The sequence below is a fragment of the Bos mutus genome, chromosome 16 (genome assembly GCF_027580195.1).
Source record: "Bos mutus isolate GX-2022 chromosome 16, NWIPB_WYAK_1.1, whole genome shotgun sequence".
NCBI lineage: Eukaryota > Metazoa > Chordata > Mammalia > Artiodactyla > Bovidae > Bos > Bos mutus.
In genome coordinates this window covers 3,515,368-3,537,471 of record NC_091632.1, presented here as the reverse complement: position 1 = coordinate 3,537,471, position 22,104 = coordinate 3,515,368, and the positions used below count along the sequence as shown (strand labels likewise).

The window sequence follows — 22,104 nt, the reverse complement described above, 5'->3', positions numbered from 1 at the left end:
GTTGGATGAATGCATTCAAGCCTCCTTTTAGGGAAGCGCTGGGATCCATCCCTCACTCGCCCCTTTAGCCTCTCACCACCGAACACGCCTGCCTCTTCTTTCCTGAATGTGCTATTCTCTCCTACACAAATCTACCTCTAAAGACTAACCTAAATCCCACTCGTTTCATGAGTATGCTCCTGATTATTCCAGATCCTTTATCTGTCTCTGATGATTTATCACTGACCTCTTATCATATCTATATCCTACATACAGCAAGGATCTCTTAATGAGACCATTATTGCTTTATCTCTAATTGCTTCCTATATTAAAAACCTTTTCTCCCCAACCAGATATGGCCCCCTATGGAAACATACAATCAACCTGTTTTATATCTTCCAATACCTGTACAACACAGAGCACATAGCTGGCTCTCAAGAAATATTCACTGATTATTTGGGAAAAACGAAGCCTGGTACCAGCTTTATCAGAAGGGAAATCAATTCTCCCAGCCTTGGAGAAAAAAAAACCCTATTTCTTGTATGTAATCTTAATCAGATTCAGCACATCTATACCTTAATTTCTAGTAAATATGTCCTTAAGCTAAGAATATAATATAGGACTAAAAATCAGGCTACTTTAATAGGAGGAGTTATCAAGAGAATAAGTCCAACCTTGAATCATTTTTCTAAAGCAAACAATCCTTCTATCTTCATTTATCATATACTAAAATAACATTTTATTCTCTCAGGACTGCTTATCATAAAGAGATACGACCCTTGGAAGAGACCCTTGGAAAAGACAAGGGTCTCTGAAGATGAAACATCTGGAGGAAACTCTCACTCTGGCTTGTATTGAAAGGTTATATGTTCTTCTTATTCTCAGACTCCACAGTCATTGCTCAGAACTGGCTTGTAAAGAATAAATTATGTCCTAAATTGTCAGGGTGATAAACAAATACAGAAAATAGAGGGAAATAAGATACATTTGGCATTAATTCTTAAATTCACTCGTTCATTTATTCATCCAATAATATTTAGTAAGCATGGATCATATATTACATTAGGCACTGTGGGAGGCTGAATGATGAATCAGAAAAGCTTATACAAGTCCACGAAGGGAAGATAATATAATATAAGATAGATAGTTCTGAATGCCCTAAAGAAAGAACAATGAAAACAATGCTGTAAGAATTTAGAAGAGGGAGAATTCATTCTTCCTTCTGGGAGAATCCAGAAAGATTCTAGAAACAAGTCCTATTTGCATGAGGCCTTAAAACATGGGTATGGCTTTGACAGGCAAAGATGTAATGAACGGACACGTAAGTTCAAATCACAGGATGCGCAAAGGCCCAGTGGACTTAGTGTTCTGTTTGGCTGCGGAAGAGCAGAGCAGAAACAGGAAATAAGGTTGGAAAGCTAGTTGGGCCAGATGTAGACGGGCCTGAACACTAAGCCAAGGAGTGTACACCTTTGTGAATAGAGCAGGACTTCACAAACTTAACTGTGAATACCAATCACCTGAGGCTCTTGTTACAGCGGATCTGAGGGGGGCGGACCCAAGACTCTGTATTGCCAACCCTTAGGCAGTGCCGATCTTGAAAGACCACATCTTGAGCATCAAGAACACAGACCTCCGGGAACCACTGCACAGAGAAACTGCCTGACCCGCAGGGTATTCCAGGAAGACTAAATCTGGTAACAGTGCATCAGGCAGATTAGGATGGGGAGAAGCTGTTCGTTAGAATCATCTGGGAAGCTTTTACACCACACTGTTACCCAGGCCTTACTCCCAGAGATTCTGATTTAATTGATCTGGAATGCGGCCCAGTTTCAGCATTTTTAAAAAGTTCTCCAGGGAATTCTAATGTGCAGCCAGGATTGAGAACCTCTCCTAAAGATGATACAGTAAGTATTGCAATAAGTCAGGCAAAGATGAAGATGACCTAAACTAGGGCAATGGTAGGGAGAACAGAGGGCCAGGGCCAGTTGTATAAAACACTTGTAAATGTAGACGGAACAGACCTTAGCAACTGTCTGTACAGCGACTTAGATTTATGGCTACCTCCATTTCTTCCAGTTAAAGACAGCTCAGTGAAATGGTTAAGAACACAGACTCTAGAGCCAGATTGCCTGGGTCTGGATTCCAGTTCTGCCATTTATTTATTAGGGGGGTGTGTGTGTGTGTGTGTGTGTGTGTGTGTGTATGCCACACACATAGAGGCCACGGGTCATTATTCTTTGAACTCTTCATGACCCAGTTTCCTCATCTGTATGTTGGGGATACAACAAAAACTAACATATGGAGTTGTGAAGACTGAATTAAGCCCTTTGGCACTAAGCTTGGCACACAGGAAGGTGTTTGCTGTTACTATAAGCACGGTTCATGATCTGTCCTGATCTCTCCACAATGTTGAATTGCACGCAAGACTGGTCTGGAAATGAAGTCCTGGAGGGCTCTCAGCCCTCAGGCAATTAGAAATCACTAGGCCACCTGCTTCATGAATACAGCGGGATGGAGGTGGCACGCCCTGCCTCCCTCCCACACCCCTCACTCCCAAGGTCTCTAGAAGTAACCGCGCAGCATCCCTACTTGAACTGCTGGTCCTTGGTGCTCCTCGTCTTGGCCAGGAAGCGCTCTGCCAGCTTCTCCAGGTTGCGGGAGTAGTCCATCTCGATCTCAGCCTTCTTACGGAAGAAGTCCTGGAGGTCCTGCAGCAGCTGTACCCGGAGCTCACACTGCTGGTCCAGGCATTTCATCTGCTCCGTGAGTTGAGCGCGGATCTCTGCAACGAAAGCAAGCGGAGGCAGTCAGACAGACACCTCTGGAAAAAACCACGATGCCAACATTCACCCCTTCCATCTAGGTGTTCCCTGTGTTCTGGGGAACTGAAAGGCTTTACTTTTAAAAATGTGATGCGAGGCACCACCACCAACTCACCAACTTTTCAAACCCTTAAAGAATACTGAAACCGAGAATCTGCTAAATCAGTTAAGAAAAAACTGCTTATCAGACATATGATACTCAGGGCTGCCTTTTAATAAGCAATTCACTGTATACCAGACACCGCGTCAGAATGTGGGCTTCCTTCTGGCAGAGAGCCGAATGAATTATCTCCCAACCAGCCTATTAGGTCAGGACTTCTTTCATCCCTATTTTCAAGATGGGAAAACTAACTCTTAAAGAAGTTAAGCTATTATGTGGTGGAGCCAGGATTCAAACTCAAACAGCTCGACTTTAGAGCCCAAACGCCTACTTTTCATACTGTCTTTCCACATCTTCATGAAGAAGGGGAGGGGTCAAGGTATTTTAAAGGAGATAGGAAGGGCCCTGCCCAAGAATCAATAGTGGCAATCAAGAATGAAACAATTACCTAGATCTCTGGGCAAGCAAACCATTCACCGTCAGTCAGATTCCACAGTTTCCAATACCATAGAACGTAATCGATCTTTAAGAAGTTGGTATTTTCACTAAATATTACTCATATCTCTGACCCTCCACCCTCACCAATGCTTAGAGCCTCCGTTGTGTCAAAGCTAGAAATATTTCTGGTTAAGCTCTAGCTTGGCAGCTTTCTGGCTGGCCAGAATCCACATACAGGGCTAGCAAACACTCTCTGAAACTGCAGCAATGGCAGCTCCAGATACAACCAGTTCTGCCTCACATGCAATACTGCATTTGTCACTGACAAGACCTGGCACCCGCGGGAGGCAGCTTGCCAAAATCCGACTGCAAGGCCTGCCGTGCACATCTTGCTGAAGTTATGCCCCCATCCCTATCTGAGTCACAGGAGTCACTTCTTTCATCCCTTTCCTCCCCAACGTCCCCCCGGCCCCTAACCCTGCAAGCCTGCTCAGCCCCAGCAGCTTAGGCTGTGACAGTGACTCCAAGCCCAGGGAGAAGAGCATCTGCACTGATATGCCTTTCCTTCTGCGTGCTCCGAATTTATTTCCCAACAGTGGAGCTGTAACACTGCTTTCAGACTATGCTCTGTAAAGCAGGGCGTGGGCATGCGGGATCCGAGTTTTCGTCTGAGCTGTAGACAAATGAGAGGCAAATCCAGGAATGAAGCTATGATGTTGAAAAGCCTGCCAACCACTCCTTTTATGAAGCAATAAGGGATGGGCAAATGGTGCATTTGGCTTCGCCTTGGAGTAGCTACAGGTCCACCATCCATCCCCATCTTCATTTTTGGTTGTTTTTACAGATATCAGATGTATCACAAGTATCTGGTCCTTTAAGGGTGAGAACCGTAGTTCTCACCCTCTTTATCCCTCTGCCTCCCTCGTGCCAACCACCAATGCCAAACAGGCCTGCAGTAACCTCACCTGAACTGAAACTGAGCCCCGGAGGATTGTTTCAAGCAGACAGAAGGCTGCACAGAAAAGCTGCCTGCCTCATCATTCATCAAAGCTCTCTTGTTCTGTGCTTTTTTTGGAGTCTGTTTACAAGAATGTTGAGGGGGAAAGATCTGCAGAGGGCATGTCAGGCATTGGTTCTCGCCAGGGTTTTCTGGGTCTCTTAAAGGCAGCAGCCCTGGTTGAGACTATTCCTTGAGGCTTCTGTCCCTTTTCCGTCTTTGACAAACAGAAGTAGCAGCTGGCAGGAGAAGCCACTGGGTGGGTAGACTGCGAGCAGAGAGGCTATTCACCATGCTCACTGATATTATTCACAACCTGTCCATTAAATAATAAGAATCAGAGCATCTTAGGGTAAAAAGGCTTTCTAGGTCCCCAGTCAGTAACAGTGCAAGAGGATGTGGCTAGACAGGGGCGCTGTCAGTCCTTCCTGAGCCACTTGGAATTCTTTAACACATTGCCTCAAAAAACTCCCTAACTGGGGGAGCAGAAAGGGGAGCATGGCAAGATGGACACTGCCCACCTCTGCTGAAAGGAGAAGGCTAAGCAAATTCCCACGATACCCATGAAGTTCCAGAGGGAGACTGCTCCAGGGTTGTCCTGTCCGAGGAACAAGCAGTTCATAGGAAGCCTTTAAGATGTGTGAATTAATCTAGGAAGCCCCACGTGCATCCAGCCAGCATGGAATTCCACCCTGACTTCCTCAAGTGCCTCAACAAATGGGCAGCATTACCCAAAGTGCACTCCACCCTCAGGCATCCCCTCTGGGCCCCTGCAGGAAAAGAAGCATGTGTTTGCTGAACATCTTTGATGGGCCTCTACTCACATCATTTTATTTAATCTTTATTACTAGGCCATAATTGGTATCTCCAATTATCCTGATCGCAAGATGAGAAAACTGAAGTATGACTTGTTAAGTAATTTACCAAAGGGCCATACAATTAGGGGCAAGTGGGGTTGAAGCCAAGTTAAGGTTTGCCTTGACTTGTCAAAGAGGTTGACAGTGGGGACGGGAAACGTGAGAAACCAACAAGAGTCTGAAGTCTCGGGGGCATTTTGGGGGGGACATCACAGTTTCTCTGGCTCCAAAACCTGGAACGTCCCCTTCTCTACCTTCCAGCTGCAGTGGTGACTCAGGCCCAAGAGTCAAGTTTGGAGTAGCCCAGTGACTCACTATCTAGCCCATGTTTTGACTAGTCCACGACCAGACTGGCTTCCTTCCTACTTCCTAGATCTACAGAGCAGCTTCCTACTTCTACAGAGCAGCTTTGAAGGAAGTGAGAATGGGATGTCCCCACCCCATCCAGCAAAAGAAGAGTCTCTGCTAAGAGATACCACCTGCACCGTGGTCAGCTAGTGATGCCACACTGCTGAGCATCACCCCTGCCCCGCTCCCACAACTTGCCTGGAAGGAGGCGCTGCCCTGGCCCCCACCCCCAAGAGCCTCTGCACAGGCACTCAAGGGAGATTCTCATCACCCCCATCTCTAGGCCTGCCGCTCCAAGACAGAATAGCTGCTCTGTCCAGGGCAAAATGTGCTACTTCAGGCTTGTACTGCTGCTGCTGCTTCAAAGACAAACAATGGTCCCCAAGAAGGCAGCTGTGCCAGCCCCAGTCCTCTGTCCATGCATACGAGGGGCAGGAACAATGGGCCACTGAAAGCCAGCACGCCTGGGCCATGTGCCCAGGCTGGAGGCCCCTCTGCACCCTGGCCTACCAATACACTACAAGTGCAGAAAGAAGAAAGGGGCAATTTATAAAAACGTGGAGGAATTTCTCACAGTTCCATCATGTGCTTAGCCCAGTATGCACCTGCACACGTGTAGACACACAAAGACACACTCACACCACCCACACCGTGCTTCATCACACCAACTCAAGATGCCTTTGCCAATCCAGGTTATAGTTGGAGAAGCGTTCCTGGGAGCTGGGGATGATGGGGTTTTCGTAGGTTTTGTCCTTAGAACTACACTGAAGAAGTCAAGTTCTCACTTTCTAGAAGCAGCTGTATCTCAGGGCTATAAATGAAATCAATGGCCATCCAGAAAGCCAAAGTACAAAGGTCACCATGAATGACCTGAAGTGATACATGCCAAAAATGACCTCCCCTGGGCACCTCGCCAAGCCCATTTGTTCAGAAAACCTTTACTGAGCTGCTTCTGTATGACAGACCCTGTGCCGGGTGATTATGAGGGACAAAACAGGCCCAAGTCCTATCCTACTGAAGTGTGACTTGACAGGAGGAAGGAAAAGACAGGAAAGATTGTCTCATTGCTTTTGCTTCAAATATTCTTTATTATAACACAGCCATGGTAAGAAGCCCCCACCTAAAGACCAAAGATTTAAAACTCATCAGTAGCTGGCAAAGATATTAGGCAACAAGACTAAGAAAATTTCAATGCCCTCTGACTGTTTTTCTATTTTGCTTTATAAAAATGATACTTGAATAAACTACAGCTTCCCTTGCAAAAGGGACCAAAGTTTTAGAGCAAATTTCCTGAAAATCAGACTTAACCTTTGGTTAATATTTCATTCAAAGATTCAAGTCAAAATTTAACCTCACTATTCTGGGACTAGCCCTTGACGACAGTTACACAATTTTGTGAATATACTAAAACAAAAAACAAACAAACAAAAAAATCCCACCAAATGGTACATTTCAAAGGGGTAAATTTTATGGTACTTGAACTATTTTTCATTAAAAAAGTTGAACCCCATCAAAACAGCATGTCCTGCTGAGTGCCATCCTGCCGACTAAGCGGAAAATGGCCCCACAAACAGGCACCAAAAGGAGGAAGGCCTTCTTGGTTTCCATTTCTCCATGTGTATGGGCTGAATTTCAGTTCTGCATTGAATATTCTTAAAGCAAATCTTAGAAGCTGTCCCTCCGGACAGCAAACTTGGCCAGGACAAGGAACTCCACTGGCAGATCACCATCCCATCATTTCCAAAGGGTGTCGGATCAAAGGCTGGAAGGGAACGTTTTCATGCATGAGCTCAAATCTAGGATCAGCGCACACGTCCCGGAACGCTTCCCCAGAGACATGCTGACTCTTTGTCCAGGCTTGGCCACAGCTGAAGTTCTAACTACACCTGTCCTGGGAGTTAGAAGGAAGTTCATTTTCTTTTTTAGGAAGATGCTGAAAGTCACAAAAACGGATCAAATTCATAGAAAAACTAGACCTAATAGGATATTGATTGCTTAACAAAAACAGGGCCCTGCCACAGCGACAATCGTGGAGACTCTAAATTATGTAACACCTGCCAACGCAGGTGACACAGTCGTCTAAAAACTGTCCACACTTCAGAGAACCCCAGGAAATTCACCAGTCAGGAGAGTATTGGGGAATTCTGTTCAGCTCATCGTTTCCAATCCAAAGATATCAGCCCCACTTGTTCCTCTTTCAAAATTCATCTCCTTCTTCAGGAATTTTTTCTGATTATGTAATAGGGAACCTCTTTCTATGACTCCCACATTTTTGAGGAGAAAATAAGGGTGGGGAGGCAGGTGGGAGGAAGATGTAACCTTCCAGGAGAGTAACCCGGCATGTCCTTCCTTTCTCCTTGATACGCTGGCACCTGGGGGCAGGAGCTGCCACCCCTGCAGGCGGTGCTCAGAGCCCGCGGGACAGGAGCTCAGCCTGGGTTCCCCACGGGGGGCCAGGCCTGACGCCAGTCTTTTTACACAAAATCTGCCTCGCCTGCTTTTCAGCCCTTCACAAACACATGACGTCACCTCAGCCACCTCAGGAACGGGAATTCCTACTTCAAGCAAGCGTTATGTAAGGAGACACTGAGGCTTTCACCTCACTTGGAGGCTCTACCCTCCATATCTCTTACCAAGACCTCTTAACACAGCAGTCATCAGCTCCTCTCAAAGCTGTTCCCCGGGAAACAAAATGCTGGAACACCTTGCCAAGTCTCACTTTTTACCTGCAGATTGCTTTTCTACAGACTCAGTAATGGGAGGCCTATCGAAAATTTTTTTTACGGGAGCCCAGAGAAGGGAAAGGAATTTCTGGGGATCACACAGTCATTTAGCTGCAGATCTAGGCCTGAAACCCAGGCCCCTGGGTTTCCTAAGCCAAAGTTCTTTCTTACTCTACTCTTGTTGCAAATATTTATTTGAGCGCCTTCCAGGTGCTCTGAAAGTACAAAGACAAAAGTCCTCCATCAAAGTTAGCAGAGTAGTCAGGAACTACTGAGTTAGGAACTGTAGTCAGGAACTCTAACAAACACAGAGCAATAGCAATATAAATAAATGAGGTATGCACATAGTATTTTGAGAGCAGAGAGAAGTCACATTATCACCCTCAAACCACTTGCTATATATCACATCTTTCAGAGGCTGACTGAAAGTTATTACTAATCTCCGAGTAGTTAGTATGTCAAAAAAAAAAAAAAATCAAGCTACTCTTAGTAAACTAGAAAACAGCAAATATTCTTCCTCACAGAGAGTGATTGATGGCCTTTTTTCTCTTTACTTGACTGAATATGACACAGAAACAAACCTCAGTTAATCCAAACTATCAACCAACAAATAGCTACTAAGCTTCCAGAATATGAGGATTTGACATATTTTTCTTCCTTGCATCTATATCCTCCCTTAAAAAGTTGATTTCATCTCTGTCCTCTCCAAAGTTAGTGGATGTAACCTCCAGGCCCTGTTTAGGAGCTACAAAACCTGGAGACAACGTCAGTCTGAGACAGTGCCACCATCTTGCCACCACAAGAGGAAAGCCCTTTTCAGAATGGAGCCGACCTAGCGGAAGCAGAGCTGAGATATGCAAAAGGGGAACTTGGGCCCTTGAATCAATCATGGCTGGATGCCAGCCCCTATTCCTGTCAGTTTCCATAAGCCAACTTATTCAGTTTTTCCTTAAAATAGTTTGCACTGGGGTTCTGGTATCTTGCAACAAAGGATTCCTACTGAACAAAATAGGAAATTCTCAAGTATTCAGAAGCATGAAAGTCCTTGTCCTCAAGGAACTTGCAATCTAATTATGAAAACATGATCAAAACATATAATACTTTTCCAAAAAATATGTAATTATTTACATATTATATAATTATGCAAGATACATAATTAAATGTATAAATTTTATGTTATTATATACTGAAAGAATGAAACTGTGAATAAATATTACAAATACAAATAAAGTACTTGTTTTATTTTCTTGGGCTACAGACGTTATTTTCTTCGGCTATAAAATCACTGCAGATGGTGACTGCAGCCATTAAATTAAAAGACATTTGCTCCTTGGAAGAAAAGCTATGACCAACCTAGACAGCATATTAAAAAGCAGAAACATCACTTTACCGACAAAGGTCCGTCTAGTCAAAGCTATAATTTTTCCAGTAGTCATGTATGGATGTGAGAGCTGGATCATAAAGAAAGCTGAGCAACGAATTGATGCTTTTGAACTGTGGTGTTGGAGAAGACTCTTGAGAGTCCCTTGGACTGCAAGGAGATCCCACCAGTCAATCCTAAGGGAAATCAGTCCTGAATATTCATAGGAAGGACTCATGCTGAAACTGAAGCTCCAATACTTTGGCTAATATGAAGAACTGATTCATTGGAAAAGACCCTGATGCCGGGAAAGATTGAAGGTGGGAGGAGAAGGGGACGCCAGAGGATGAGATGGTTGGATGGCATCACCAACTCAATGGAGATGAGTTTGAGCATGCTCCTAGAGCTGGTGATGGACAGGGAGGCCTGGTGTGCTGCAGTCCATGGGGTTGCAGAGTCAGACACAATTGAGCAACTGAACTGAACAAATTTTAAGAACTCAGAGCAGCGGAAGTAACATTGTTAAAATAAGACTCCTTGAGAAAGACTAAACTCCTTAAGAGGGAGATACTGGACAGAGCAGGGCTCCAAATCTGTGGAAGAAAGGAGACGCTAAAGAGAGAAAATGCGAACAAAGAAAAGTCTGATTTAGTATTCTGAGAAAAGGTGAAATTTCAACAAATGTAATAAAGTGGAGACAATATTCCAGAAGAAGAGAAAACATAAGCCAGGAGATGGGAATGTTTGAGTGCGGCTTCTTTGTAAGACAGGGAGGAGGCTGGCCTCGCCAGAACCAAGGGTAACAGGAGGGCCCAGTCAGAGATAAGGGTGCACAGAGAAGCACCTCCATCGGCTAACAGGGAAGTTTGGATTTCAAGAGGCCAGAAATGGAGCTAGTGAAAGTTTGTGTCATGATGCAAAAGATCAAGAGTGGAGGAGGTCTTCTGGATGGGTTTCCAGATCTTTGATGGAGTGAGCATTAACTCACAATCCAGGCCGAATAGTACAGAGGTCAAACCAGTAGGAGAATCCCAGGAATGGAGAAGCCCTACACATACTAACACTAGTAATAGTCCATACTTAATCACTGCTGCTGCTGCTGCTAAGTCGCTGCAGTCGTGTCCAACTCTGTGTGACCCCATAAACGGCAGCCCACCAGGCTCCCCCATCCCTGGGATTCTCCAGGCAAGAACACTGGAGTGGGCTGCCATTGCCTTCTCCAATGCATGAAAGTGAAAAGTGAAAGTGAAGTCACTCAGTCGTGTCCGACTCTTAGCGACCCCATGGACTGCAGCCTTCCAGGCTCTTCCATCCATGGGATTTTCCAGGCAAGAGTGCTGGAGTGGGGTGCCATCGCCTTCTCCGAATCAGATACCTGATCACTAGTAATAGGACACACTTTAGAGCCAGTGATCCTGAAGCTGGTGAGTTCCTACGCTGTAGTGAGCACACTGGACACACGAGAGACACAAACACACGTTTGTGTTCAGTAAGTGTTTGAGTGGCAGGAAGGAGAGGTGGTGGAACCTGGAGTGCTGGCCTTTCTGGCTTTTCCTTCACTACAGTTCTCTGTGTCGAACTTTACGTTTGGCCATCTTCAAAACTGTCTGCCCTGGGCAGTAAATCACCCAAAAGTTATGAAAAAAAAGACGCTTTCCTCCCCTTGCATTAACTCCACACTACCTAAGAACAATGCATGCAACTTTGGAGACAAAGGGAAACCAGCCAGAGAGAAGGAGGGGGAGAAAAACAGCCTTGAGAGTTTCCAGAGGACGTCGATTCATTAACTTTCGAGCCCCCAAGTGAAGACACAGAAAGCAACCTCGTAAAGCCAATGAGATGGGAGGGTGTGAAGGGGAATATCTCAATGAACTTTAATCATCAGGATTGCTCTTGGCAGGCCGCCTTGGTTCTTTCAAGTGACTCAATAGAAAGTCAAAGACAAAAAGCTCCCAAATGAACAAGCTGCCACACCAAACGCCAAAGTAGTAATTTCAGCTCCTAGGCCTTGCCTGAGATGTTTAAGAAACAGAATTCCTGAGGTCCAAAGTCTAGAATTAACTTGTACTACAAATTATAGATTTGGAATGTGATGACCAACAGCTCCTCTGGCAAATGTCACCTAGTCTGCTGCCCCTGATTCATTGCTAGAGGTAAAGTGGAAGTCAATTCCCAAGGATCATGATAATTAACCAATAAGTCTAGCAAATATTTCTCTTATACCATCTCTGTGCAAATATCTGAGTGACAGACAGCTCACTGAAGAAAATATAAGGCCTGATCTTGCTCTCAAGAAGCTTATAATCCATTTGGAAAAAAAGACTAAATGTAAAAGCATTCAACTATATAGGACTGTGCTAAGTGCCAAAATAATGGCCCCGAATCATGCTCAGTGTAAACCAGAGTCAGCCTGAGTTAGTATTCAGGCGTTGAACTGGGGAGGATTGGTAAAGAATCAGCCTGCAATGCAGGAGACCTGGGTTTCATCCCCTGATTGGGAAGATCCCCTGGAGAAGGAAATGGCAACCTGCTCCAGTATTCTTGCCTGGAGAATTCCATGGACAGAGGAGCCTGGCGGGCTACAGTCTATGGGGTCGCAGAGTCAGACACAACTGAGCAATTAACACTTTCATTTTCAAGGGTGATGGAGGGCTTCCCTGGTGGCTCAGATGGTAATCTGCCTGCAATGCAGGGGACCTGGATTTGATCCCTGGGTCAGGAAGATCCCCTGGAGAAGGGAATGGTAATCCACTACAGTATTCTTCCCTGGAGAATTCCATGGACAGAGGAGCCTGGTGGACTTGAGTCCATGGAGTCACAAACAGTTGGACAGGACTGAGCACAACACACACACTCACACACACGGGTGACAGAGGAAGGAGGGCTGTGATTACTAGAGCAAAGGTGAGGAGACAGAAATGGGCACATCAAGCCTAGGAGGCGGTGTGAGTATAGCACAGTGTCTTGAAGGTTTACTCACAGAGTATGGAGAAAAAGAGCAGGGTGGAAAAGCAAGAAAGGGCCCATGTGCTCGATGAGCTGATCCGCTGTTCCAAAGGGATCTTTAAACTGTGGACAAAGCAAGGTCTTAAAAAGCAGAAGGTCAGCACAAGGAGAGCCAAAAACCCAAGACTTCCCTACTAATCAACTTCTGAAAAGATCAAGTGTCAATTTCAACCTGTTCACTACAGTAATGCACAACAGTAAACTATCTGCTGCTCAAGGTTCCAGTACAACTGAATGGAAAACCAACCAGGTCAGTAGTAAAATCCAGACCCTAAATTCCTAGAGAGCTGGCTCTGGGGGATTTACTTCATTCTGTGCAAGACCCAGCTTGGCCTACGGTATCTGCACACTGTTTAAGATTTAGTTCCACCGGCAAGGACTAAGTCCCTATTAGCTGTTGGGAAAAGGGACAAAGATGACTACAGAGGATCAGGAGATTCACTTGGCTTTTAAAGTACCTATGGAACTTCCTATTTGAAAATGCAGCTTTGTTTTCCAATCTGGAGTTCTCAGCAGAGGTCAGGTCTGGAAGGAGACATTTGCAAGTCACCACCAGCAAGTAGATGGGAATGTGACGTTAACCATGAAAGCGAATGTGGCTGCCCATAGCAAGCATGGAGAACAAAAGATGCAGGTCTAAGCCTGGGGACATCCTCGTGGAGGGGGAAAGTAAAAGAAGAGGAGATAGGAAAGTAGACTGAGAATGGAAACAGATGGATCAAGGTGTCAATAACTGCAAATCACTTAAAGAACACAGCGGGGCAAACAGTTTGTTAACCTGGCTATCATGACTGACAGCCTGCTACGCATCACCACGCAAGACCAAACAATCAGCTCTCACGAAGCTGTCCCAGCCTCTGAAAAGTTCCTTACATCCGCGCTCTCTTCTTCCCTTTCTCCTCATTCATGCTTCCCTGTGATGGCTCTCACAAATCAAGTGGAAGCTTTTGCCTCTATAGCTCTGTTTTCTGGTACAGGGGTCCCCGACCTCCGGGCTGTGGATCAGTACCTCCTGTCAGATCAGTGGTGGCATTAGATTAGAAATAAAGTACACAATAGATGTAATGCACTTGAATCATCCTGAAACCATTCCCTGCCCCTTTGTCCATGGAAAAATTGTCTTCCTGGTGCCAAAAGGCTGGGGACCGCCATTCTAGTGAACCCAGACTAAGACACTGTTCTAGCCAGATGCTGGATGGATAATCTTTTTCTTGATGAAACTTATTCCCCAATGAAAGTATCTGCTTAGTAGTCTTGAGAATAGCTAACATTCATGGACTCAGCATATTTGTGAAGTGATTGGATAAAAACTGATGCAATTTACTACAATTTGTTTTCTGTGCAAAGGTAAACTGACTCTACAAAAGTTATGGGAAGGTATACAATCAGTAATGATCAAAGATGCCATTTATTAAATACTTTCTATGTGACTCATAGAATGTTGAGTCACCATTTAAGTGTAAAAGTATGTTTTCTCATTTAATCCTCAAAACATCCCCGTGGGATAAGTTTGCAGTAAAGCAGAATGGTTAAGAACCCAGACTTTACACTCAGAAAGACCTGGCTTTCTCTCTAGCTCTGTCACATGCTAGCTGTGTATCCCTGAATAAGACACTTAATCTCTCTAAGTCTGTTTCATTATCCATAAAATGGAGTTTGTAACAACAGCCACACGAGCGGATTATTATGAAGAGTAGAAGAGATGATGTAGACAAAGTGTTTACTATATGCCAAGTATCTAGTACATAGATGGGGAAAAAACAGAAACAGTGGCAGATTTTATTTTCTCAGGCTCCAAAATCACTGTGGACAGAGACTGTAACCATGAAATTAAAAGACGCTTGCTCCTTGGAAGAAAAGCTATGACAAACCTAGACAAGCTTATAAAAAAGCAGAGACATCACTTTCCAACAAAGGTCCATATAGTCAAAGCTATGGTTTTTCCAGTAGTCATGTATGGATATGAGAACTGGACCATAAAGAAGGCTGAACAGCGACAAATTGATGCTTTTAAACTGTGGTGCTGGAAAAACTCCTGAGACTCCCTTAGACAGCAAGGAGATCAAACCAGTCAACTTAAAGAAAATCAACCCTGAATATTCATTGGAAGGATTGATGCTGAAGCTGAACATCTAAAACTCTGGCCACCTAACGTGAAGAGCTGACTCACTGGAAAAGACCTTGATGCAGGGAAAGATTGAAGACAAAAAGAGAAGAGGGAGGCAGAAGATGAAACGGTTAGATAGCTTCACCAACTCAATAGACATGAGTTTGAGCAAACTCCGGGAGATAGTGAAAGACAAAGAAGCCTGGCACGCATGCTCCAGCCCATGGGGTCACGAAGAGTTGGACACGACTGAACAACAAAGTATCTAGTAAGATTCCACTAAAAGTCACCCATGATTCCTCCCAATTCCCAGATGGGACCAGAGAGGCTCAGAGAGATTAGTTAACTGCCTGAGGTCACCAATATAGTTACAGATCAGGACAGGATTGGAACCTAGTATGTTTTCTCATTTAATCCTCAAACATCCCCGTGGGATAAGTTTGCAGTAAAGCAGAATGGTTAAGAGCCCAGACTTTACTTTCAGGAAGACCTGGCTTTCTCTCTAGCTCTGTCACATGCTAGCTGTGTATCCCTGAATAAGGGATTCTAAAACTGGGGCTCTGGGAAGATCCTCTGGAGAAAGGAACAGATACCCACTCCAGTATTCTTGCCTGGAGAATTCCATAGACAGAGGACCCTGGCAGGCTACAGTCCAAGGGGTCACAAAGAGTCAGACATGACTGAGCGACTTTCACTTCACTTCACTTCAACCACTCTTCTACATTTTTAAAATTAAAACTTAGATATGGACTCATTTTGTTCCCTTTCATACTGGAATCCTATCATTCTAGTTTGGTTAACAAAAGAGATACCTGAATTTCTTCAGCTTTTCATACAAAAGTCCTCATTCTTATTGCCTTAACTCTGAATGTTTAAGTATTTGGGGTGGAGTGGAGAACACCTTTATATCATTTCTTCTTGAAGGAAATAGTAACAAAAAGTCCATGCCCACCTAGAGATACCATCAACTGGAGAGGCAGCAGAGTAAAATCTGGGTTACCATTCAACTTCCTATGAGGTTGCTTGGCACACAGAAAGTACCTACTAAGTGGCATCTATGATCATTATTGATTGTATATGACTGGCCTGCCTATAACTGGAAAACAGATAGCTTGTGCTCAAAATGCCAGCTCCACCACTTCATAGCTATGTGACCCTGGGCAAATTACACTTAACTTCTCTGTGCCTCAATGCCTCCATGTGTCAAAGTTCATTACCTCTTAGAGTTTTCATGAGTTAATATTTGTAGAATAATTAGAATAGTTTCTGGTACATTTTAAGTACTATCTATGTTTTTGTTAAAAACATAAATCAGATTTATCTCATGGATTCTTTAGAAGGTATACAAAGTGATAGGAATTAAATAGAATAAATTGGTGGCTTTCTAATTTTTACAAGCCAACACCTACACCACAACAAGATATCATGAAAATAAATATGCCATAAAGTCTGATAATTTTTATATTTTACACACTAGTTGTGGCCCACTAATTTGATCTCCTGACCTAGTAGGTCTTGACCTGCAGGTTTAAAAAGCTCTGGAATAAACCACATGGCTACCAAAGGCAGAACTAGAACAGAGTCTTCAAACGACTCATCTCCTTCTTCATGGTTATTATTAAATCAGAAAGGACTCAAGTTTCACTTCTTGCTTGAAAAGAAACTGTAAATTCTGGGTCCTTCTCCTATCCCTTCCACATTTCACATGAACACTGGAAACTCAGAGAACACCAAGGAACCAACAGATACTTCCTGTCTGTACACCTCCTGTCTCCGTCGTCCCACCCAGCATGTCACCACTGTGCAGCAGGGAGAATTCCGTGGCCTGTCCTTTGAGTTTCACCTTCCTGATTTTGAGGTCCAGCAACTGTAAATCACTTTGCTGACAAAGGTCCGTCTAGTCAAAGCTATGGTTTTTCCAGTAGTCATGTATGGGTGTGAGAGTTGGACTATAAGGAAAGCTGAGCACTGAAGAATTGATGCTTTTGAACTGTGGTGTTGGAGAAGACTCTTGAGAGTTTCTTGGACTGCAAGGAGATCCAACCAGTCCATCCTAAAGGAGATCAGTCCTGGGTGTTCATTGGAAGGACTGATGCTGAAGCTGAAACTCCAATACTTTGGCCACCTCATGCGAAGAGTTGACTCATTGGAAAAACCCTGATGCTGGGAAAGATTGAGGGCAGGAGGAGAAGGGGACGACAGAGGATGAGATGGTTGGATGGCATCACCGTCTTGATGGGCATGAGTTTGAGTGAGCTCCGGGACTTGGTGATGGACAGGGAAGCCTGGCGTGATGCCGTCCATGGGGTCGCAAAGAGTCAGACACGACTGAGCAACTGAACTGAACTGAACTGTAAATCAACCATCACACCTTCCAAGCAAAAAAGCCACTGATCTAACTCAACAAGGCAATGTCATTACAGATGGATTATAAACAGAACAGATGAAACTTACTAATGATTAAGTTGGGGAAAAAAGAGTTCTTATCTCCTAGAGATAAATACTGAAATATTCAAGGATGAATAATGTCTGGTATTTGCTTCAAAGTGATGGAGGGGTGGGGTGGTGGTGGCAGCAAACATATAGATAAAGCAAGACTGGCCGTGAACTGAGGATTTTCGAAGCAAGGTGATAGGGATATGAAGTTCATAACACTATTCTCTCTACTTTTGTGTATGTTTGATATGTTTCATAATTAAAGGTTTTTAAGAATCTAATTAATGGCATGTAAAAAAAAAAAGGCTTAAAAAGACTCATAATAGAGGCAAAAGAAGATCAGCAAAACAGAACAAATACGCAGGGATATTGTACACAGCAATTTCCTTAAAACAAAAGAACTAAATCTGTGGGAGAAAAGGGATATGACACAGCAGGAAATGTACATAAAATAATCAACATTAAGACAGATGCTGTTTAAATTTCTGAACTTCAAGGATAAAGAAAGGATAAATTTAAAAATCAATGGAGATAAGAAACAAATTGTTTAACAAAGTACGGGGGAAAATCAAGAGTATCTCAGATTTTTTTTTTTTCCTGGAAAAATCTCAATTTTTCCAGATTGTTCCAGATAACCCTCAAGGCTAGAAGAAAATGGAGCTGTATTCTAAAAGGATTCTAAGGGAGAGCCACAGTGATCCAAGAATATTATGGCAAGCCAAGTCACCTCAAGTTCAGGTGTGAAAAAGGCTCAGACATTTGCCAACTTGAAAGATCTCAGCTTATACAGACCCATGAACCCCGCCTGAGACAGAAATCCTGCACACAGTAACTCAACCAAAACAAGACCACAGGAACGAAGAAGTGGCGAAAGAACAGACGGTAGATACGGCTCCAAGACCCTAAAAATGGGGGCACGCGGGTCAGGACATAGATGGTAGAAACACTGCCAAGGAAAAGATTCAGATAAGCTATAAAAACTGGGAGACGGGAAAGAGAGGTACAAGGAAGGGCAAGAATGTGAATCACCTAACCCTTCCAGGCAAGTGATCAGCCAGTCTGTCAAGAAGTGAAGATTCAGCTTAAAATGTAGTTTAAAATATTAGCAATGACTTCAGCCTCCTAATGATTTTCACAATCATTTTCTTAACCGTAGAGAGAACTTAAGGACTGTGATCTTTTGTGGAAAAGAAACATTTAGCTGAAGTTTCTTTCCTTTCACTTCAGTTTCTTTTTCTTCTGTAAAATGAAATTCAATTGTTTTTATTTTTAAAGCACATATGGCATAATGCCACTCTTTTACAATTATTTCGCTCTTGCCAACCACCATCCTGTTTCCGTGTGTCGAGTGTGTGCACTGGAAGGGAAAGTCCACGCGCCTGGCACCAAATCTCCCACCCCCACCCTCCCTTCCCCAACCTCCCTGTCTCAGCTCCTAGCCTAGGTTCATCTTTCCACCTGCACACTAGAACCCACCCCTCCTTGCTCACCCAAGTCCCTTGCTGCTAAAATTACACACATATTCGTATCATTTCCCCCTCTCTGCTGGATTAAATCCATAAGCAAGCAAACATGCTATGTTCCCCCCATCTAATTGAAAAAACAAACTGTTACTTGATCTCCTCCTTCCTCCCCAGGTACTTCTTTTTATCTTGTCTTGTCTTTACAATAAAATCCAGAATGCTTGTCCATACAATGGTTGTCTTTAGCTCACTGTAACCAGGCTTTTGCTTCTTTCACTCCCATAGATGATGATCAAAGTTGCTAAGTCGTGTCCAACTCTTTGCGACCCCATGGACTGTAGCCCACCAGGCTCCTCTGTCCATGGGATTCTCCAGGCAGGAATACTGGAGTGGGTAGCCTTTCCCTTCTCCAGGGGATCTTCCCAACGCAGGGATCGAACCCAGGTCTCCCACACTGCAGGCGGATTCTTTACCAGCTGAGCCACAAGGGAAGCCCGTTCCATTCGCATGGTGGCAGTAGTGACCTCAGCGTTTCCAAATGCAGCCAATTCTCAGGACCCGGCTTACTCTACCACCCCCAGGCCTGGACAGAGGGGATTACTCTCTGGCCCTGGAACACCACCCTCTCTTGATATGCCCCTGGACTCACATTCTCAATCTCCTTCCCTCCTTCCTCCTCTCCCAGCCTTCAACTGCTGACACTCCAGGTTTCAGTCAAGGGCGTCTCTTCCATCTCTACTTGTTTCCCAGCAGACCTCTCCTGGTTCTGCGCCTGATGATTGCCAAATCTGTGTCTCTAGTCTGGACCTCTCCCTGAGTGCCTGCCTCCTATAATGGACTGAACATTTCTTCTTGGATGGCTGGCAGGTACTTAGAGCTTAACATGCCCAAAGCTGAATTCCTGATACACACCCTGATCTCCGTGTTCCCCATCTAAGTAATGACACCACCATTTACTTGCCAGGCCTAAAAAACTAAAAATGTATTAGTGATTCTTTTCTCTCAAACTCCCAATCCAACTCAAGAGCAAATCCTGTTTGACCTATCTTCAAAACGCAACCAGAATCAAATCACTTCTAATGCCCTCTTCCATTCCCAACTGAGTCCGACCCAGCATCACTTCGCCAGTTTCCTGAGTGCTCCTGCCGCCGCCACCCTCATTGCCCTATGATCTATTCCCTGCTTATCACCCTCCAACACCTTCACCTGGAGGAAAAAAGCTGCGGGCTTTCTAAAACCTTACATGGCCCAGCCCCCTGCTGTCTCTCCAGTCTCTGTGTTATGTTCACCTTAGACACTAGTCTCCAGCAACACTGGCCTCTTATTCACAGCACGTGCCAAGCACATTACATACGCTTTGCCTTGGCCTGAAGCACACCCCCCTCCCCCCACCCCCCGGCCACATTCACACGGTCAGCTCCCTCACCTCACTCAATTCTTTTTGACCAGGTGTTGGCTTCTTAGAGCAACCATGTGGCCACTTCATTTGCAAGAGCCCCGGACACTCTCTCTCTGTGCCTTTATCTCATTATATTTTTCTTTATGACGCTTATAAATCTATTCAGTTATTTATCATTTCCTTCCGCATGAGAGCATGGCCTTTGCTCAATACTGATCTCTGGTGCCACATGCCTCACACATAGTCAACACTCAACGTCTACTCACTGAATGAATGAATGTAGAGCTCTTTTGGTGTAACGGTAGTTGGAACAATTTATTGCTAACTTCTTTGAGGTTTTCAGTTTAGTGTATTTTTAATAAGCATCTTTATAAGGAGGGCTTATTTTATAAGGAAGCAATATTCCTTTAAAAATTAAAGCAGAAAACCAGTCAAAAATCATGCAAAGGAGAGATGCATTATCTAATCAGGTCTGCTATATTTGGATGTGTGTTTTTGCCCCATTATTTATGATAGCCACAGAAGAGTTTACAGTGTAATGCCCTCAGGGCATTTTTCATAATTAATGAAACTTTTTAGGAGGAAACTTCACTGGAACAAAAGTTTTAATTGCCCAGGGCTGACCAAAGAGTATGAAGACAAGGCTCCCGGTTTTCCTAACTATCTCTTCTCACTATAATATCATATTGCTGCCATAATCTAGATGCCAGAGTCTGTTAGCACCCTGCAAACCAAAGTATGAGGTCTTCAGTAATACAGAGAAAATATAAGTATCACTTTTGAACAAGCTGACACTTCTGAACATGTAATAACCAGGGTCACAGAGTCACAGGGGCCAGTGAGAAGATAAAAAAGGGGCTCTGTGAGCTCCAGTGACACACACACCACCAGGAAAAGTTCTTGTCCCTCCTACCAACCCACAGCAACACCAAGAAATGTCACTCAGCAAACGGAGTGACCTGCTTCTTCCACCTCCAAGAGGTCCCGGGGAAAGTGGACGGCACAAGCCCTCCCCCTTGTCTCTAACGAGTGAGGCCCGAGTGGCACATGAGCTAGGCTGTGTTTCGGTGTCCCTCCCTTACACCCCTCACCTCCAGTATTACCTGCCTCTTCTGCTCTTTCCACGATGAGGAAAGAAGCAGCAATAGCCTGTGGACTAGTGATTAAGCGTTCATGGACGTACTGTAGAAAGTAGGAGGTGGTGGTTGTTTAGTTGCTCACTCGTGTCCGACTCTTGTGACCCCAGGGACGGTAGCCCGCCAGGCTCCTCTGTCCATGGGATTTCCCAGGCAAGACTACCAGAGTGGGTTGCCCTTTCCTTCTCTAGGTGATCTTCCCAACTCAGAGATTGAACCTGGGTCTCCTGCATTGCAGGCAGTTTCTTTACCAGGGAAGCCCTACTGTAGAAGGTGAAAGTGAAAGTGAAAGTCGCTCAGTTGTGTCTGACTCTTTGCAACCCCATGGACTATACAGTCCATGGAATTCTCCAGGCTAGAGTACTGAAGTGGGTAGCCTTTCCCTTCTCCAGGGAATCTTCCCAACCCAGGGATTGAACCCAGGTCTCCTGCATCGCAGGCAGATTCTTTACAAGCTGAGCCACCAGGGAAGCCCACTGCAGAAGGTACCCATCCCAAATAGGATTCAAACCTTGGTCTCCTAACACATCCACCTACGTTTTCTAAGGCTGTTGACCAATCAGTAGACTGTGAATCCCAAGCAGTTGACAAATGGGTTCTAGGGTCTTCACATGACTAATGGCAGTCAGAGTAGTGACTTCATTATTTTATATCAATAATTTAATTGTTTTCCCAATTCTTCCTTTAAAATTGGACAGTTTAGAGCCTCTGTATATCACATGACTGTGTGTAATTGTTAGTGGTGACAGGTCAGATATCATTAACTAGGTCAAGGTGATTTTTACTTCTATTTCTTTTCAAGGTGATCTTTTTATTGTGGTAAAATATACCACAATATTAAGTTTATCATTTTAGCCATTTTTAAGTGTCATGTTCTGTGGCATTAAGTACATTCACATTGTGCAACCATCGCCACTGCCCATCTCCAGA

The 22,104-nt window shown here is 44.3% G+C and overlaps 1 protein-coding gene across 5 annotated transcripts in view; it reads right to left on the bottom strand.

The window, feature by feature from the left end:
* SRGAP2 (SLIT-ROBO Rho GTPase activating protein 2) overlaps positions 1–22,104 on the bottom strand; it is a 254,526-nt gene that overhangs the window by 148,417 nt on the left and 84,005 nt on the right. For all 5 annotated transcript variants that reach the window (XM_005891655.3, XM_070384585.1, XM_070384587.1 and 2 more), the window contains exon 3: positions 2,572–2,764. In XM_005891655.3, the coding sequence (XP_005891717.2) occupies positions 2,572–2,764 (193 nt within the window). The remainder of the gene's footprint in view (positions 1–2,571; positions 2,765–22,104) is intronic.